The following is a 20,339-nucleotide window of genomic DNA, read 5'->3' as shown; positions in this document are numbered from 1 at the left end:
CCAGATAGCACCATGCCGTAGTTAGGGTGTGTAGCACCGGCTTGGCTAGAAGGACTAGAGCACGCTATGGATATGGTAAACGAATGGTGAAAGACAACATGCCAAATGAATCTCTCTCCCTAATGATCAATTATATCACCATGTGCTGGACACCAATAATGCCAGAGACTGAGTGATAACAGAGGGAACTTGAAGCTAGGGATGGGTTTTGGGCACCATACTTTGAGTTGGAATTTGAAAGCAGCGATGAGGAAAATCAGGCTATGGAGCCAGCTCTTGATAACCTCGTCTGATCACTGTCCTCCATCCGAATACTATAACAATGTCAAACTATGTGGAACTTAATGTGAGGCTGCGACAACAGATTGTTGAACTGTTGTTGAACCGCGATGTTATCCAACTTGAAGACTACTTCGCTCTCCTCTGCGTAAACTACTGTCCTGATTGCGACAATGCTTGGATTGATGTACAGCCTGAATCCGGTATTCGTAACTACTGTAACCTGCATTTCTTTGAGTCTCAATGTTTTCTTAGAATTTCTTCTTGTCCCTGGTGTGACACTTATGCTGAAGAGCTGATAGCAGAAACTGAAGCCTGTAGTTTTTCAAACTCCGCCTTTGATGATTATTAGGTTTTGTTTGCTTAAACAGTTGTTTTGTTTTGGGGAATATAACTGGTATTGTAACCGGTACAGGTACTCGGTTATTGGTTTTGTTTTATGTTTTGTTTTAAGTATCACTTTGATACTTGGTTTGTTTTAAGTATCGTTTTGATACTTGGTTTTGTTTTATGTTTTGTTTTAAGTATCACTTTGATACTTGGTTTGTTTTAAGTATCGTTTTGATACTTGGTCTTGTTTTATGTTTTGTTTTAAGTATCACTTTGATACTTGGTTTGTTTTAAGTATCGTTTTAATACTTGGTTTTGTTTTATGTTTGTTTTTAAGTATCGCTTTGATACTTAAGGAGTTTTTCCAAAGAGTATCAATTGATACCTTTGATTAGTTTCGTTCATGCTAGACATGAACAGATTTGTGTATTTAAAGACTGCCTGTTTCTACGATAGAAAAGGCAGACTTCGACAGACAGTATTTCAATATACTTGGTTGAACGGTTACTTCTTTGTTCCCCATTACACCCTCGAAGCCTCTTTTAGTTCTCAGCTCTCGCCTCCTCTCTGGAAGAGCAGGCCACCTGTCAACTATCGTATCTTATACCGATAACGTGATTAGCATCTTGCGAATACGTTACATTTTTTTAACCTCAGCAAGTGGTTAAGAACCTGTCCCTGGATTTAGGCCTGATCAACCTATCGATATCCACCTCAGAACGCTAGTGGAGAGAAGCGGCAGAATCATAGTACAATCGGCTTCATCTCAAACCCAAGATAGAGTCTTTGACGACCAGGAGTGGGAAGCAAATCCCACGGCAAGACCTTACAAGAAAGAAACAACTCCGGCGCTCTGCTAAAGAGCCGGGCGATCCTGAAAATACGGAAGATACACAACCCCCAGGAGAATTCCCGTCTACTCCAGCAAAGAAGCCTTCCTTTGAACCTCCAAACGACCCCCAATCTAGTAGCGAATCGGATATGGCTAGCACAGGAGGAGGGTCTTCTGGAGGAGGGAAATCTCGGGCAAGGCCTGAAGAAGAGGAGGTACCCGCAGCATTTGTACCCCCTAATTTTAAACTCCACCTCCCAGCGAAGTTCACAGGAGAAGGAAAAGACCTCAAACCTGAAGCCTTTGAATGATGGGCAACAGAACTCTCACACTTCCTACTCTTACAAGGAAAAGATGTGGAAGACCCTACAACTGGACTTATCATTGGATCATTTTGCGAAGGAAAGGCAACCGACGCATACCACCAATGCTATAAGGATTTCGGCGGGAATGCAAGATTAAGAGGATCTACAGTTCTAGATTACCTGAAAGGACGATTCCAATCCTCTATAACCAACAACCTCTTATACAACAAATTCAACCAGCTCCAGCAAGTTAACAGAATGCATGTCAAGCGAATCACCGATGTGGCTACGGACCTAATAATGTATAAGGACTGGATGGAGAGTGGAAGTATCTCCAAATACATCTCGAAGCGACGATTCTACGACACCATGCACCCTACCCTCCGGCGAGAAGTAGAACCACTCGAGGAAGATGGCGATGATATTGTAGTAATAATTGCAAGAGCAGAACGAAAGGACGCCATTCTCCAAGAGACCAAGGCCTACAAAACACAGACATCCTCTAGTAGGAACAGCCAGCCACGACGTAAAGCCTCCAGCAACTCTGAAGATGATACCCCATGGGTTTTCAAGAAGAAAACAAAATCCTCCAAAGAATCGAGACGGCAAAAAGGAGAATGTTTTGAATGTGGAAAAACAGGGCATATGGCAAAGAACTGTCCTACAAAGAAAGGAAAAGGAAAGGCAATTAAGCAAGAGGCGTCGGCCAACAATGTTGAAAGCGATAACGCCCAATCCAGTGAATATGAAGAGATCCATATCGGATATATCGATGTGGAATACAATAGTGTTCGACCTCCGGCTACATTCAAAGCATACACCGCTCTGGAAGGTACTATCCTGATCAATGGCAAAAGGGCCCGAGTCCTATTCGACACTGGTGCAATCGGAAGAGATATGATCAGTAATGCCTTTGTCTCTGTCCATGGACTTCCAACTTGAGACCTTAACCAACCGATACCAGTCAATATGGCAGTAAAGGGATCACGATTTACAAGCCATAAAACCTGTAGTGCGACCATTCGACTTGGTTCTGCAGTCCTACCCTCCCAGGAAATGCTGGTTAGAAATCTAGCCAAATACGATGCCCTAATAGGTATGCCATTCCTGAACCGCCACAAAGCTATAATCAGGTGTGGGGAATCAACCATCGATTTCCCAGATCAGAAGGTCAGAGTCTCATACAAACCAACAAGCGGAGAGTACCGAGCCGCAGTCTGTGAAGTAACTGCACTACGACTATTGGATGAGTACTCTGATGTTTTCCCTGATCAAATACCCGAAGAACTACCGCCTATCAGAGAGGTGAACCACCACATCCGCATCCGTGACCCCTCCAACCTCAAGAACCAACCCACCTACTCTATTCCTGATGCATACAAAAGCCCACTTTGTGATTGGATCAACCAACAACAAAGAAGAGGAGTCATCTACCGAGCTGAAGCCCCAGGTGCTGCTCCTATGTTTGTGCAACCCAAAGCAGATGGCAAAAGAATCCGCCCCTTGGTTGACCTTAAACTACGGAATGAGAACACGGTTATGGACAGCTCTGCTATCCCAAACCAAACCCAGATCCTAAATGCTGTTGGACGGGCAAGATTTCGAAGTAAGATTGACCTAAGCGATGCCTACTTCCAAACAAGGTTAGACCCAGAAAGCGAACGCTACAACAGTTTCAAAACGCCCTTCGGAAGTTTCGTTAGCCAAGTTATGTTACAAGGTGATATGAATGCGCCCGCCACCTTTATGCGAATTTTGGAAAACCTCCTAAGTGAATTGCTCCACCATTTTGTTTGGGTCTACATTGATGACATTCTCATGTTCTCGAACACCGAAATAGAACATGCCTACCATATAGGATTGGTTTGTACCAAACTTAGGGAAGCTAAATTCTATGCTAGCAGAAATAAATCAATTCTGTTTGCCGATAAACTCGATATCCTAGGACATGTTATAGATGACGAAGGAATACACGCAGCCCCTGGAAAAATAGCATGTTTAACGGAATGGTCAACACCCCGGAATCAAAAGGAACTCATGCGATTCCTAGGACTAGTCAATTATATTTCCCAGTTCCTCCCACACCACGCCACTGTGACAGCACCGCTCACAGACCTTACCGGCAATGCAGAATTTGTCTGGACCCACACCCATGACCAAGCATTTACCAACATCAAGGAATTGATTAAAAACGCCAACGTTATTCAACCTATCGACTATAGTAAACCAGAACCGATATGGCTGATTACTGATGCATCGGATGTTGGAGTTGGAGCATGGGTTGGGCAAGGGGCCTCCCATGAATTGGCAAGACCGGTGGCATTACACAGCAGGAAGTTCACTAACTCACAGATTAACTATGGAACAACAGACAAGGAAGCCCTTGCTGTGATTGATGCTCTTGCCGCTTTCAACCACATCCTGATGGGCAATGCCTTCACTATTGTCACCGACCACCAACCTCTCACTAATCTTAAAACAGAAAGAATACCTGGAAGAAGAAGAACAAGATGGATAGGCGAGATCAGCAAATACGATGCAAAAATCATCTATACCCCTGGAAGAACGAACTATTTAGCTGATACTCTCTCCCGCCTATATGAAAATCAAGACATCGCAGACCCCCCTCTCGTTCACGACCACACAAGACAAAGCGAGAACAGCCCTGACGACACCTCCTATGAACAAGAACCATCAATGGCTACCGCCAGCTCTGCCGCTCCCTCCAATCCTTTCTCTTACACCATGTACAGTGCTGCCGGAACAGAACGAGGAAAAGACATTGATGAAGAATGGAAAGACAATTGCACGCTCTGCAGTACACCTCCTCACGAACTTGAACAAAGCAGACTCCACTGGTCCCACTGTTACCACGACACCTGCCCTTTTCACCAGACTGAGATTAAGTTCGGCAACAGATACCAGCGACCGTACTATATGCCTGCTGATAATTCCAAAGACACCAGCTTCGACACCGCAGAAGGAGAAGAAGAGATGATCGATGGAAATGAGTCAACCCAATATCCTCATGTCCTTAACCCTGCTCTAACACGATACCAAGGTCTTGAAGAACTCGAACAAGCAGCAGCCTACGTGAATGCAATATCCTATTTACACTCCCCACAGTCAGCCCCGCCATCCTCTCCTCCCATAATCGATTCATGACCACTTTATGGTGGACCCTTACGAGTATACAACAATGAGACCATTGTCTGGGTCATACCTCCTACTATTCCCGAGCATCGGCGCCAACTCTACGAAACCTTTGAGGAAGTGGAAGCCCCTATCGAACCAACAAGAGGATCCCTAATCGAGGATGAACGAGATGTTAGATCAACCAGAGAAGAATTAACCTCCTCTTTCCGAAGCCACATGATAGCAGAATACCGCCATGACCCAATTTACTTCAAAGCCATGGATAGCTCCAGGCATGGAGATCTTGCTCCCTACAACATATCCAACGGAATGGTCTTTACCAGCACCCGTTACGGTGAACATTGCCTATACATACCAAAAGGCCATATGTTCAACGGAATGACGATTAGAGAATATGTCATATCCGAGATTCACAACAAAGGACACCACAGCGCGGACCGCAACCTTCAATATGCTTCAGTATATGTTTACTGGCCTGAGATGCGCAAGGACTTCCGCGATTTCGTCAAACAATGTGAACTCTGCCAGGCAAACAAGGAGTGAACACAACTACCTGAAGGAAAGGCACAGACCCTCCAACTGCCATGTGAAATATTCGAATCATATGCCATCGGTTTCGCAGGACTATTCAACAAGTCCGCCAAATATGACACCATCTTGGTAGCTGTGGATCGATTCTCTGGATACACCTGGTTAATACCAATGAAGGTTACCGACTCCTCCAAAGATACCTGGAATAACCTCCAACGATACTTGTTTACCCCCCACGGGTACCCCTTATCTATTGTCAGTGATGCTGATCCCCGTTTTACCGCCAGATTCTGGAAGCAAACCTTGACCTCCCTTGGAATAAACCACATTATGGCTGCTCCTGGACACCATGAGACTAATGGCCAGGCAGAACGAAAAATCCGGGAGGTTAAGACCGGAATTAGGAACATGATGAATGAATGACAAACCAACTGGGAACCAGCCCTTGTTGAGCTCGCTGCATATATCAATGCTGGATTTTCAGATACATTGGGAATGTCACCATACAAGGCAGTCTTTGGCCGCCAATACCACCTCCTACCTACAACACTATTCAAGAACTCCTCAGTCCCAGCCTCTGATGACCATCTAAACCGCCACCAAGCAATTCGGAACGATGCCTTCCAAGCTGTTAAAGCTGCCCGATTCCGAAGCACCACCACTGCCCAGAAACGGTGACGCAAACATGCCCCCATCCCACCAGGAGATATGCTCATGGTACAAGGTAACACGTTCATTACCAATGTCGGACGCAGCAAGAAACTACAACCCCGATGGCGAGGACCCTTCAAAGTCATATCCTTTGACGAGCATACAGAGAACTACACTGTCCAGATGGATGGACGCATGTACCACTGCAATACTGCAGTCTTTCACGCCTCAGCTGTCAAGCGATTCCACCCAAATGACGACTCCAACTTCCCTGGAAGATCCCACTCTCGACCCGCACCTATCATCATTGGGAAGAAAGATGAATGGGAAGTTGAAGAAATCCGAGACTACCGCCTTTGGCATGGAAATGATCAGTTCCTAGTCAAATGGAAAGGATACCCGACGAGTGAGAACAGCTGGGAACCACTTGAAGGACTAGAGCACGTTATGAATATAGTGAACGAATGGTGGAAAGACAATATGCCAAACGAATCCCTTCCCCCAACGATCAACTACATCACCATGTGCTGGACACCCACGATGCCAGAAACTGAGCAATGGCATGCAGAACTCGAAGCTAGAGATGGATTTTGGGCGCCGTACTTTGAATCGGAATTCGACAGCAGCGATGAGGAAAATCAAGCTATGGAGCAGGCCCTCGACAATTTTATCTAGTCACCAATCAGCATCCGAATACCATAACGATGTCAAACTATGTGGAACTCAATGTGAGGCAGCGACAACAGGTTGTTGGACTGTTGTTGAACCGCGATGCTATCCAACTTGAAGACTATTTTGAAATCCTCTGGATAGATTACTATCCTGATTGCGATCATACTTGGGTTGATGTACAGCACGAATCTGGTATTTGTGACTACTGTGATTTACATTTCTTTGAGTCTAAGTGTTTCCTTAGGGTTTCTTCTTGCCCCTGGTGTAATACTTATGATGAAGAATTTCTTGCAGAAACTGAGGCCATGAGTTTCTCGGAATCCGCTTTTGATGATTATTAGGTTTTGTTTGTTTAAACAGTTGTTTTGTTTTGGGGAATGTAACCGGTACGGGTACTCGGTTATTGGTTTTGTTTTATGTTTTGTTTTAAGTATCACTTTGATACTTGGTTTGTTTTAAGTATCGTTTTGATACTTGGTTTTGTTTGATATTTTGTTTTAAGTATCGCTTTGATACTTGGTTTGTTTTAAGTATCGTTTTGATACTTGGTCTTGTTTTATGTTTTGTTTTAAGTATCACTTTGATACTTGGTTTGTTTTAAGTATCGTTTTGATACTTGGTTTTGTTTTATGTTTTGTTTTAAGTATCGCTTTGATACTTAAGGAGTTTTTCCAAAGAGTATCAATTGATACCTTTGATTAGTTTCGTTCATGCTAGACATGAACAGATTTGTGTATTTAAAGACCGCCTGTTTCTACGATAGAAAAGGCAGACTTCGACAGACAGTATTTCAATATACTTGGTTGAACGGTTACTTCTTTGTTCCCCAGTACACCCTCGAAGCCTCCTTTAGTTCTCAGCTCTCGCCTCCTCTCTGGAAGAGCAGGCCACCTGTCAACTATCGTATCTTATACCGATAACGTGATTAGCATCTTGCGAACACGTTACAGGTATGGGTACTCAGTTATTGGTTTTGTTTTATGTTTTGTTTAACTATCGTTTTGATACTTAATTAGTTTTACCAAAGTGTATCAATTAATAACTTTGATTAGTTTCGTTCATGCTAGACATGAACAGATTTGTGTATTTAAAGACCGCCTGATTCCATGATGGAAAAGTCAGACTTCGACAGATAGTATTTCAATATACTTGGTTGAACAGTTACTTCTTTATTCCTCAGTACACCTCCGAAGCCTCCTTTAGCTCTCAGCCCTCGCCTTCTCTCGGGAATAGCAGGCCACCTGTCAACTATCGTATCTATTAACAATAATGTGATTAGCACTTTGCGAACACATTACAAAGAGTATGATCTAGATGATCTGAAGCCTTTTATTAAAGAAAATAAAAGAAATAGAAGACAATCTTAGGAAAATATTAAAGAAGTAAAAGGATTAAAGACCTTATCTAGGACAATCAGGAAGGCAGCTAAGAGTATTAATTTAAATAAAAGAAAACCTCACAAGAAGTAATTTTTCTAATAAAAATTTATATTTTTACAAAGTTAAAATATATTTTAGATGGGGTCTGCATCCTAAAAACATACTAATTAGATTTGGTTAGTGTATGAGAAAAAGAGCTTAGAAATTGAGAGAGTAGTCTAAAATCATATGGACAGATGAAACTTCTTTGTCTACAGCTAGATTTGGACAGAGAGGATGGGTGATAAGAGAGCCTTATAAGGAGTATGATTAGGATTGTCTATATGAGATCTGGGAGTCAGGAAGAGATACTGTTATAGTATGGGGAGCCTTTTGTGGAAATTTGAGGTCAAAGTTGGTAGTAGTGCCAGGAAAGATTAAAGTGGATTCTTGTGAGTATACTAAGTGTATACTGGATCCAGTTTTAATTCCTTTCTAGCACGAGTGTTGTGAGAGATTTGGTTGGACAAAGGTTGTTAAAGATAGTACACCACAGCATCAAAAGTAAGTTCTATCTTCTTTCATATATCTTATAATTATTTTATTTTCTGTCTTCTTATTATTATAGAACTACTTACTTAAGAATACAATCTAACTACTAATTTAATTACAGATTTTCTACAAAGTGTAGAAAGAAAATGAGGTAGATATATTGCCACCACAGTCTCCAGATCTGAACTTGATTGAGATTATCTGGGGAGATATGGAGACATACTTGGGGAAAAGGTATGGAAGAGTTGCAAGTAGAGAAGAGCTAATCAGAGCTGTGGAGGAAGCTTGGGAAGCTATTCCTAATGGAAGGGTTATGGGTCTTTACAGGTATGCCAAAAAGGATCAGAGAGGTTATCAGAAGAAAAGGGCACCAAACTCATTATTGATTTAGGGTTTTCTTTTTATTTTACTTCAAGGGAATACTGAGGACTATTTTATTTTACCTCCTTTACTTATTTTATTTATTAAATGTTGTTGTGGAATGAGGTAGTACTATACGTTGTCGAGAATGTTGATGTACGGAGATTTGTGTTGTACGAGTGTCGTATTACTTGTTTCCACCCCCTGTACAGTACAGGTTCAGTTCAAACCCTTGTAGGGCGGCGGGGAACGGACGCCGTTTAAGCAACTTCTTCACAAAGTGGCCAAGGGGTTTGAACCACTTATCTATTCGCCTCATCTACTTTTTCAGAGAGTACTGGTAAATGTCGCGAAATATCTCTATCCTCAAAGCGAGACCCACCTCCGGGGGCATTGGTGGTGACCTCGGCTGAGACTTGTCCCATCTCCCGCTCCTATTCTTTTCATACTCGACCGATAGGGATTGCAACTTTCTCCATACAACGGCGAGATGATTAACTAGGCCACCAATAACCTTTTTGTTCTCGGCGACTGTTAGCTAAATTTCTCGTCTCCGAGAGTTCAATTGTAGACCGATTGCGACTACCCGGGATTGCGCCAGAGAAACAGATATATGGGCAAGTGGCGGGAACCTTGGCACGATCAGTGGGTCTGCCCTATCGCGCCATGAAAACGGTAATCCTTCCCAAGAGTGCTACAGAGGTGCCGAAGATAGTGGATCTCAAGGGCTCTCATGGTGTGCTAGATTACCGTTATTGACGGTATGATTAAATGGCTCGCTTACACTGATGCGGTGCTAAGTTAATGCTTTTGATAACTACGGTAGTACTCGTACAAGTAATCATCCACCACATCCTGTCTGCCCCTTGGCTGGTAGATTTGGAGCCATGGGCGACTAACTCGACCCTCACCACCTGGTGGCTCTGATGAGCTATGAATTCAGGAGTGGGCAAGATGGTTCTGCTCGCCGCTTGGACCCTCCCTCTCACCTCACGTCTGGCATCGTCGATCACTATGGAACAAATGTTCACACCCTCCCTATCATGGATACCCTTGCCCATTTATCCGTTTCTCAGCCGTATTCTCAGGTCGTCGCAATAGCTCTACAATTGAAACCTGGTACTAAAGAAATTCGCTTAACGATCGCTGAGAACCAAGACGTTGGGGATAGCCTTGTTAACCATCTCTACAATATATGGGGAAAGTTGCAGGCTTTATCAGACGAGTATGCGGAGCAGAGAGTGGAGGCATGGGATAAGAACCAGAGGATTGAGGAATTGGATGATGACCAGATCTTGTCACCAGAGATCCCCTTGGAGGTGGCACAGCCTTTGAAGATAGAGATATTTCGCGACGTATAAGTTACCAGTACTGCCTGGAAAAGCAGATGAAGCGGGTGGACAAGTGGTTGGGAGAACTTTCTAATTTCATGGAAGAGTTGCACAAACACCGCACCGGCGTTGACCTGGAAGGGTTTGAACGGAACCTGTCCAAAGCTGTGGTTGCGTTGGTGTTGGCACTAGAGCTAGTTTTCAAGCACTCTGAAAAGCAACTCACAGATGATGGATGGGAAAAAGTATATTGGCAAAGCTTGAAGGCCAATGAGCAGGCAAAACTTGTGCTTGCGGATAGCCATGGGCTTGGCTGCAACAACTTGGCCCGGGAGTTAAAAGGTATGCTTCTTCTGCTTCCCATTTCATTCACCATTCTTGCCTTTAACCTAACTTCGCTTCTGTACTGTACTAGGCGACCTTCCCGGAGACCCCTTCCAGCTTCAACGCGCTCTTGAGAAACCGACTTCGCTACCTAGCCACATTGAATCTCTATTTGGATTTGACCATTCCCCCCGCCTCCGGTTCGCCTTGCAATACCACATGACGATTTGCGCTGTCCTGGGCCAGGCGCAAATTGTAAAATTACCTACGTCGTGGGAGAAGTGGAAGTCCTTTTTGGAGGATGCATGTAATGAGCACAACCAGTGGCAGGGGAAAGATGCAATGAAGCTATTTCAAAAGTTTGGGTTGTGGGAACGGAAGTGCCCAGTCCACTGCGAATGTGGGCTTATATAGTATCTCCAAACTAAACATTGTGATTCTTGGGACAATGTCCCTGCGTTTAGCTACATTGGAGTCTCCAAGCTAAGCTGCAGTGCCTGCCGTGTCTGGATAGAACCCTTCAACGAGCTGGGGGGGCCAAAGTTTTATAGCCGAGGCTCGCATGGAAAATGGTATTGGCCTTGGGGGATGCCCATGGCGGAGGGGCCGTTGAAGAAGAAGATGACAGAAAAGGTTTTAGATGAATACATCACGCATCTAGAGAGGAAGGGAAGGATTAAGAAGAGAGCAGGCTCGGATAGTAGTGGCGCAATCCAATCAGGGGCAGAACACAAGATGAGTGTTACTCGCTCACAAAGCACTGCTGCAGTGCAAGAGTCTGGGGGAGACCTGGTGGGGTTTCTTAAGGCCCGTGTCCCTCGTTTGGTGGGACGACGAATCCGTATTGAGGGGGGAGACCGGCAACATGAGCCAGGGTCCAGTGATATTGGGGAAATGCCGGGTTAAAATACATAGACAGCATAGGAGGGGGGGGGGTTGATTTTGTTTGATCTGTTTGCTGCGCCCCCCGCTCTTTGACTTCCCTCTTATATTTTACTAGTTTGGCAACAAATTGACCCTTCTCTCCTCCCTCCCCTTTTTTCCTTTTCTTCGTTCCTTGCTCTTGTGAGTGGAATTTGAGGATAACAATATCTAGAACTATATGCGCTTGTCTGTGATGGTGTAATAATCCCATCAGTAGTCAGTTGTTTGAATTCACAGAGTGAGAGAAGATGATTGTCTGTAGTAACGTTAGGGCTACTGGTTGGAAGTTGTCCCATAGTATTAGTATGGTGTGTAACTAGGCACACCCACAAACTTGTATATATAGAGGTAGATCTCCACTCACAAATGTCACGCTTTTCCGAGATTAAGCCACCTCTACATACACTCCTGAATACGATTCCACATCATCCTCGCGACTCACCACTCAGCTCACCTCACGGATCTGTTGTGAAACTGTGTGATCCTCATTTCCCACCATCAGTCTGCACATTCTGTTGTTTGCTTTACGGTACCTTCAGGTGCTCTGGTGGTGGGTTTGAACTAGCATTCCTCGGTAGTTCTTGGCATCTATTATGCTTCATTACTTGATTTGCCAATCTGGGCAATTTCTTGGCTGTGCACCCTTTTTTCCTCTCAATACAACATCTTGACTATTGACTATTTTCCATCTATGGTTCGTTTTCCCCTTAAGCTTGATAAAATATGCTCACAGTTTTCTTGCTTCCTTTTCTATGCTCAAATTTTCTTTGCTACCTTAATCTGGCATTGCGGCCGCCCACATCTTTTCTTCTCATTTGCCGTTACTTTGAGGGTTAGTTTCACGCGTCGGGCAATCCACTGTTTGGTTTTGCTGAGCTGTAAAGTAGATTTGACCAAGAAATATTTGATTTGCATTAGATTCCGCTACACTAGAGCTCCTCGGTGGGCTGGCGGGGCGGGCGCTTGGCACTTCGGTTTGTTTCTGGTAGGCAGTAGTGGGGGTGGGACCACTTTCCGCTTGGGCACATTTATCCCTTCGGATCCTGTTGTTTAAACCAGAAAGTCTACAGTCTACCAGTAGATTAGTGCAACATGGAGCTAGATCACAATTTTCTCATTGAGCTCAAGAAGCAACATTACTATCATCAAACGCCTGAATACTTATTTTCAAAAGACTTGGTTGGTCAAAATTCTAAGGGAGTGGCCATTGATTTCAAAGACAATAACCTATGCCAAGATCATCCATCAGTCGCATGGTTGAACTCGTGTATATTACTCAAGTAGGCTTGAGACCCGCTGGATAGAGTCCTCTTTATAACTGTTTACTAGGCATTTTAATTGATGTATTGAGGAACACTTCACCTCCGTCGAGGGCCAGGCGTCCCTGTTCCAAAACTAGGTTGATCTACCAGTACTATGTGCTCGAGTAGATGATCCTTTCGCTACATGATCCTTTCGCTACAACTAGCAAGATTCTAACCCATTAAGTTACCAGAAAGCCAACACTCAACTCAGCAATGCATCATATATGCAGCGGCACAGCCATATGCCTGTTTCATTTGTTCCTTTACTTGACAAGAACTTCGAATTCTGGTTCAAGAAGGATTCTCCTTGGCAACGTGAACATCTCAATGCGGCTGTTGACCGGGATTTTGGAAGAATCCACATTCTTCAAGGACCGGTGGCTGCTAAATACTCTACCGCTGTTAATGACATCCGCTATGGAATCTCTAATGTATACACTGTTGTATTAACGGTGGATGTTTACAGTGGTGACGAGAGAGCGATCCCTGTTGTCTAGAATCTTGGTAGCAAGTCGACTACCTCTCAAGATGACGTTGAGAGGGTTGACGGGTTGGCCGGTTCCGAGGATGGTGGAAAGACCGACCACCTTTAGAATCTTGGCTTCCGCCCCTTAGAGTGCCCTTCCAGATGCTGACCCATAGCTGAGGCTCCCTGCTGGTGAAAGCCTACTTGCAGAGAAATGCATTATTTACCGGCAATGTCTTTGCTGAAGGCAACAAATTCCCAGACAATCCAATAAAGCTTATATCTGCTCCTGCCACTGTCATAGTCGTCAAAAATCCCAATGCAAGGGATCCGGCTAAGGTTATTATTGCCGTCGCTGAACAAAACCACTCCAGCGGGTGTTGTCTCAAGGCTGTCGAGATTAGGATGGCGGAAGGGAAGGAAATTCTCTTTGACCTGAGAACATCATGCCAGGGGGGCCTGCGCCTTGCTGCTAGGGTTCCGCCTCAATGATCCTGATACAGAACTGTTAGTGAAGATGCTCACGTTTCGCTTGTGAAGTGTTATGTGGTTCAGGGATGAATCTGTCGGAAAAGTCCTCGTGGAGTTGCCTACAAAGGAGGTTATTCAAGTTGCATCTGCTCAGCATCGCGGTCCAGAGTCACGGAAGCCCGGTAATTAGGGAGGTTTTGCTGCGACGGTCGTCGCTTGGATCGTGCTAAAAGTCTCGGCAAAGTTCAGTGTGGCAACCGGTTTTTTTTCAGGACATTTTGCGGCGACTGTCGTAACTTGAACTCAACCCTACAGTTAAGTTAATCCTTCAGATCTGCTGTACTTAACTCTTACTAAACCTGTCCACAGTCCTACATGGATATCAGAAACAAAGCCTTTCACTGAAAGGTAGTCTTGCTTTTTCTCCTTCTGATTGCTCGCATTCATCTCATTCAACGAAGGCGAGTACGATTGCAAGTGGAGTCTGAGTGTCACGAACGTGGCTTAGCGAGGAAAGGGTTTTCATGTGACACATGGTTATGAGTCACAGGTATGTTATTGTTTCACGCATATGACCTATTCGGGTTATATGATTAGTTATGTGTGGGATTTGTGATGCTTTCGCACATGGCTCAAATATGAGTCATGGGACATGCGCCTGACGAGTATGCCTTGCGAGTGTGCCTTGCAGATAGGCCTTGCGCATATGATTTATGTTTCGCACATGACCTCATTATGAGGTGATGGGTTTCGCGCATATGACTCAGTCGAGTCATATGACTTGTTTATTGTGTTGTGATTGGTTTATGAGTTTTGCACATGACCTCGTTATAGGGTCATGGGTTTTGAGCATGTGATCACTTTGGTCACACGACTAGTTTGTTATGATTTGGTTTTACGCATGTGACTACTTTAGGTCACATGATTAAAGGCGGGAAGAACACTATATAAGGAGGCCGATGCGGCCGAGGAAGATAGGTTCTTCACGCTTTGTTCTAAGTACTTTTCCTCGTCCTTGCTGTCTCTTCGCCCCGAGCGTTTCTTTCGCCATCATGATGGGCCTTGATGCCTTTGATTCTGGGGGAGATATCTGAGTTCGCTCAGTAGTTCCTGGGGTCTTTGGTGTTGAGGTCTGTTAGGTGTTGCGTGGCGGATAACTTGTTTGCGTCTCGTTTCGTTGGACTGGTTATCTCAGGATACCAGCACTTCGAGCACTTATCACGGTCGCATACGAGCCCCTTTCGGTAAAATGTCTACGGCTTCCTGTCTATCGTCTACTCGCAGGTTTCGCGTTCGATTGGGGGGATTGAACATTGTGTTTGGGGGGATCACCCGTGTCGTTCTTTGGGCCAGCTCATGTCTTTTGTTGGGTTTTAACGGAGTCCTTAGTTCACGCGATACAAAACGCCCTTGGGTTAGACTGGTGACCTTCCCAAGTATCAACTCGTCGTACCGGCCGCATCATTTCCTCAAGGGAGGGGGCCTCACCGGCCCCTCCCTGCCTCGTTACTTTATGTTTCTACGGTCGGAATCCTACGATGTTGTTTATCACTGTTCCCTTAGAAGTTTTGTCCTTGCGGCATATACGGTGGTTCAGTCAGGTGTCACCTCCTAGCTACGGTAGGGATGGCTTTGACCCTGAAAAACCTTACCCCCTGGAGTGGTTTTTCTTTGCTGCCTGGGGTGGTGTGGGACGATTGGCTGCCAGGCACTCGCATTGTCTGCACGTCTGGGTGGTTCAGTTGTGGTCTGTGGTTGGCGGCTTCACCCATTGCAAGTGGGGCCTACCTTCCGTTTGTCTGCTTCTGTTCATTCGCCCTTCCCCATCTTGTCGCGTCAGTTGGGGATGCCTCTTGCCCGTTGTTCGGTCCGTGCCTGTTGCCGGACCTGTGGGGCTGGCTTTGGCTAGCTCTGCTTACTCTTCCCGACTCGGTTGGATTTCGGTTCGGCTGGGTTGGATGGTGTGGCTGGTGCCTGTGCCTTCGAGTGTGGGTGCTGCCTCCTTTGTGGCTCCCGGCTGTGGCTGGTGGGCCCCCCTCGGCTATATGGTGCTGGGGGTTGGGGCTCTGTTTGTATGGCCAAGATCAATGACTGCCTGGCAGGGCTGGGTATAAGCTGTCCTGTGGCCATCGGATGGTTGTTCTGTCTGAGGGGCTGGGGGGGCTGGATGGGCTCTGTGGCATCTGGTGTGTGGGGCTTGGGGGGGGCTGATTGGGGGGGGAGAGGCACCTGCGAGCACCGGTCGGACATGCGTCAGGTTGGGCGATGTCTAATTAAGTGTTTCCGGACCGGTTTGGGCTGCTGGGCGAAGCTGCTGAGTGCTGTAAAGCTCCCCGGCGGACCGCTGGACTGATGGCCACCTGTGCGGATAGTGGATTGCGACCACCTGGTTGGACTTGTTTGGGTTCTGCGTGCTGGGTGTTGTGGAAGTTTGTTTGGTTTCTTTGGTTTGGCAATGGGCATGGCTGGCAGGGGCAAGGCACTACGGGTGGGAGATAGGCCCCACTGACTATTTCGGTCTGTCACCACCTCTATGTATTTCTTTTGTTTATGTGTTTTATGTTGGGGGACAGGCAGCGGGTACAGGTCCTCCTCACCATTACGCTCCTCGGAGGCACTTGGCAAAGTGGGTTTATAGGGTCGACGGCCTGGCATGCGGATGCGAGAGGTGGACATGCTGGTCACCTCCTCTCTGCCATTGTGTCGCCTGTAGTTTATATTTGGTTTGGTTTGTTGTTGGTTTTCTACTGTGGTGGAGGTGTTGCGGGACGGTATTTAGACCGAGTGGTAGTGGTTTTGATTTTGTTGGACGAGGAACCTGGTTGGGTTGGTCTCTTGCTCGGCTTCGGCTACGCTTGGTGCTGGTTGGCTTCATGCCAGAGGGGCTACGGACTCGGACCGGGGAGGGCGCTGGGTTGTTTGATAGTCTTGTAATTAGTTTCCGTGTGGGCATGACTCGGGGATGGCAGGTGCGGGACCGTAGACTTAGTTAGCCTAGGATTAGTGGTATACCGGTTAGCGGTATCCCTGTGCCGGCGGGGGCTCGTCATATGCCAGTGTTGGCGGTACGAGTTTAAATAAAATTAGATTGACTTCTAAGTACTTTTCCTATATATTACTTTAACAAATATAAAACACCTTTATGATCTTTATTCTTATTACAACGTTATCATTACGCCAGGAAGCACTCATTACGAAGATGAGTTAGAGAAAGCTTACGATAGGTGTTTCCGATAGAAGATAACGGTCTTGTACTATCGGTAACATAGGCAGAGGCCTAGAGCTATCGTAAGACAAAGAAAGAAAGGGAAAGGAAAGATAAGTATCGTTCCCCATCGCCAAGAACTAACTATCTGAAAGGAGATCATTATATTACAAAGCGTCACCTAGTGCAACGCTAAACGATACAAGACGGCATCCTTCAACCCAGACAGGGAAAGAGATATTGACATCGATGATCAAAATCTTAATCTAGAAGGATTCAGCGACGCCCTAGATCACGTCTCAGCAGAACCCTGGAGAGCAGCAAGCCCAGTAACCCCAGAGAAAGGATTACCAGTCGATAGCTCTCCTGCTGGAACTCCACAACCTGAGAGAATGTCGGGATCCGCACTACCTGGGCCACCAGCCCCAGCAGCTCCGGCACCAGGAACTAGCATACTTGGAATGACTGAAGATCAGTTTCAGGCATTTCTCGCAGCCACACGAAATACAGGAAAAGGAAATATCCAACGACCAAAAGCAAAGGAGCCCGACATATACGAAGGAGCTGAAGATAAGCTACGAATATTCTTAGCACAATGTGAGGGATATTTTGCCGTTAAAGGATACGGAGAACAACATGACGAGATCAAGATTCCATATGTGGAATCTCTGCTCAGAGGACTCGCGGGACAATGGATCATGCCTTTCCAAGATGGAAGAAAGCAGAGGGAATGGGTCACATACGAAGAGTTCAAGGTGACACTCTTCGAACAATTTGGAGATCCCAACACCAAAGAAACAGTAAGACAAAAGCTAGAAAAACTCCAGCAAGGAAAACAAACATTCTCGGCATACTGGAACGAATGTCGACTATTGGAATACGAGGCTGAGTTTGATGATGAGACTCTCTACATCATCCTCCTGAGAAACTGCAGTGAGAGACTCCGAGAGGCATGGGGAATCTCTGACCTGCGCTATACAACAGCCGAACGGTTTGCAAAATGGGCAATCGACAAAGAAAGCAAATTAAACATGGTTCGGAGCAACTCAGAAAATACTATAGCCCACAGAGTGGTCCAATCATCCAGGAACATGGACGGAACCTTCAAACCGCAAGCACCTCGAGGAGAAAGTCGAGCATTACCACCAGGCGAACCAATGGAGTTAGACAAGTCAAGAACAGGACCTGCTCTGAATCTGTCTAAAGAAGAATACGCCAGAAGGATGAATGGGAAATTATGCCTAAGGTGTGGAAAAGCAGGGCATCGGATACGAGAATGCAGAAGCTGACCGGACAACGGATACCAGGGAAACAGAGCTGCTGGAAATAACCGTTTCCAAAAGCAGAAAAGGAGCAACATCTGCGAGATGATAGCAGAGGATTCACCGGCGGAAAACGACGAGGGTTCCAAGTAAATCGTAGTCTGGGAGACCCAAGATGTGGACCTGGAAAACCCATCAAATTAACGAACTACACGGCACTACACACGCAAAGAGGAGAAGGAGATGGAGATCATGTGATGATCAAAACAAAGATATACAACAGAGAAAGCGAAGAAACAACAACATATGCAATGCTCGACTCGGGGGCCACTGAAGACTTTATCGACAAAGAAATATGCGACAAATACGGGCTCCACACCAAACAAGTGAAGAAAGCAAGACAAGTCTACCTAGCGGATGGAAAGCCAAGCGCTATGGGTCCTATAACCCATACGGTGACAGTACCTATAGACATCGACAGCCATAGGGAAAGGCAACCTTTCAAGTGGCAGATCTAAAGAACCATGAGAGAGTCCTAGGGATGCCACGGTTACGGAAACATAATCCAATGATCGATTGGAATGAGAACAAGATGACGTTTACAGGTGAACTATGTGCGACACAATGTCTCAACAGTTCACCTGTAGTCTACTTCCCACTAATTCGAGAAGCGGAAGAAGAAACTTTACATGCAAAGTTTGCAGAGATGCGGCAAGATAAGAGAGTCCGGATACAAAGGCTGGACCAAGAGGCAAAAGTGCCTACCAAGGGTTCCAAAGAGGCAGCAGGATACGACCTATACGCCAACGAAGAAATCAAGATACCTGCCAATGGACAGGCAACGATAGCAACGGGAATAGCCATTGGACTCTCAGAAGGCACCTACGGATGAATAGCACCCCGCAGTGGTCTAGCGGTCAAACACTGACTCATGACCATGGCAGGGGTGATCGACATCGACTATACAGGTGAAGTCAAAGTGGTCCTGGCCAACCTATCTCAAGAGGACTATCAAGTTCAGAAAGGCGATCGAATCGCACAGTTGATAATCGAAAAAATCAACAAAGAGGATCTGCACGAAGTAAATCAACTGGAAGAAACCATATGAGGAAACAAGGGATTTGGAAGTACGGACCAAAACCAGCTCGATACAACAAAAAGAGTTGAGATCAAAGAGATCACAGCACAAGCCTTTGGACGATATTATCGAAGAGGAGATACAACAGGAATTCTCAAATGGACATACGAAGACGAAAAAGCGGTACTAGCGAAAATCAACATCAGCACAGAGCTAGCAATCTAGGATAAGAAATACCAAAGCAAAAAAGGATGGAAAGAATTGGTTCCAAAAGAATATTACCAATTCACAAATCTATTCCAAGAAGAGGAAGCTACCGAGCTACCACCTCGAAGACAAGGAATCGACCACGAAATTCAGCTGGACAAAGACGAAAAAACGGGAATGACAAAAGAGATTCCCTATAAGAAGTTATACCTCCTAGGGGAAGCAGAGCTTGAAGAACTTAGGAAGTACATTGAGCAAAACCTAAAGAGAGGATGGATCTGAGACTCTTTCGTGTCAGGAGGATCCCCAATACTATTCGTCAAAAAGAAAGACGGAAAAATGAAACTATGCGTGGACTACAGAGCCCTCAATTTGGTTACCAAGAAGGACCAATATCCACTACCCTTGATTGGGGAAGCACTGGATAGACTACGATCAGCAAAATATTTCACCAAACTCGACATCAAAGACGCATACCACAATATACACATCAAGGCAGGAGACGAATGGAAGACTACCTTCGCCTCCAGATACGGAATGTTAGAATACTTGGTCATGCCTTTCGGGCTAACCAACGCACCGGCTTCATTCCAGAGATGGATTAACAGGGTACTTAATAAGTACCTCGACATATGTTGCATCGTATACTTGGACAATGTACTCATATACTTGGAAAACATACAACAATACCAAAAAGATATCAGCAATATCATGGCGGCAATACAAGGATCAGGAATGAAG

The 20,339-nt window shown here is 45.4% G+C and overlaps 1 protein-coding gene across 1 annotated transcript; it reads left to right on the top strand.

Moving 5' to 3' along the window:
* Positions 1-3,118: 3,118 nt before the first annotated feature.
* GSTUM_00002737001 (uncharacterized protein) lies at positions 3,119-19,941 on the top strand (the record flags this gene model as incomplete). Its single annotated transcript, XM_002836396.1, has 2 exons — positions 3,119-3,196; positions 19,897-19,941. 2 exons carry the CDS (start codon positions 3,119-3,121, stop codon positions 19,939-19,941), a joined length of 123 nt encoding a protein of 40 aa, XP_002836442.1.
* Positions 19,942-20,339: the final 398 nt, after the last annotated feature.

The sequence above is a fragment of the Tuber melanosporum genome (genome assembly GCF_000151645.1).
Source record: "Tuber melanosporum whole genome shotgun sequence assembly, scaffold_143, strain Mel28".
NCBI classification, from domain to species: Eukaryota; Fungi; Ascomycota; class Pezizomycetes; order Pezizales; family Tuberaceae; genus Tuber; species Tuber melanosporum.
This window is presented reverse-complemented; position numbering and strand designations above follow the sequence as displayed.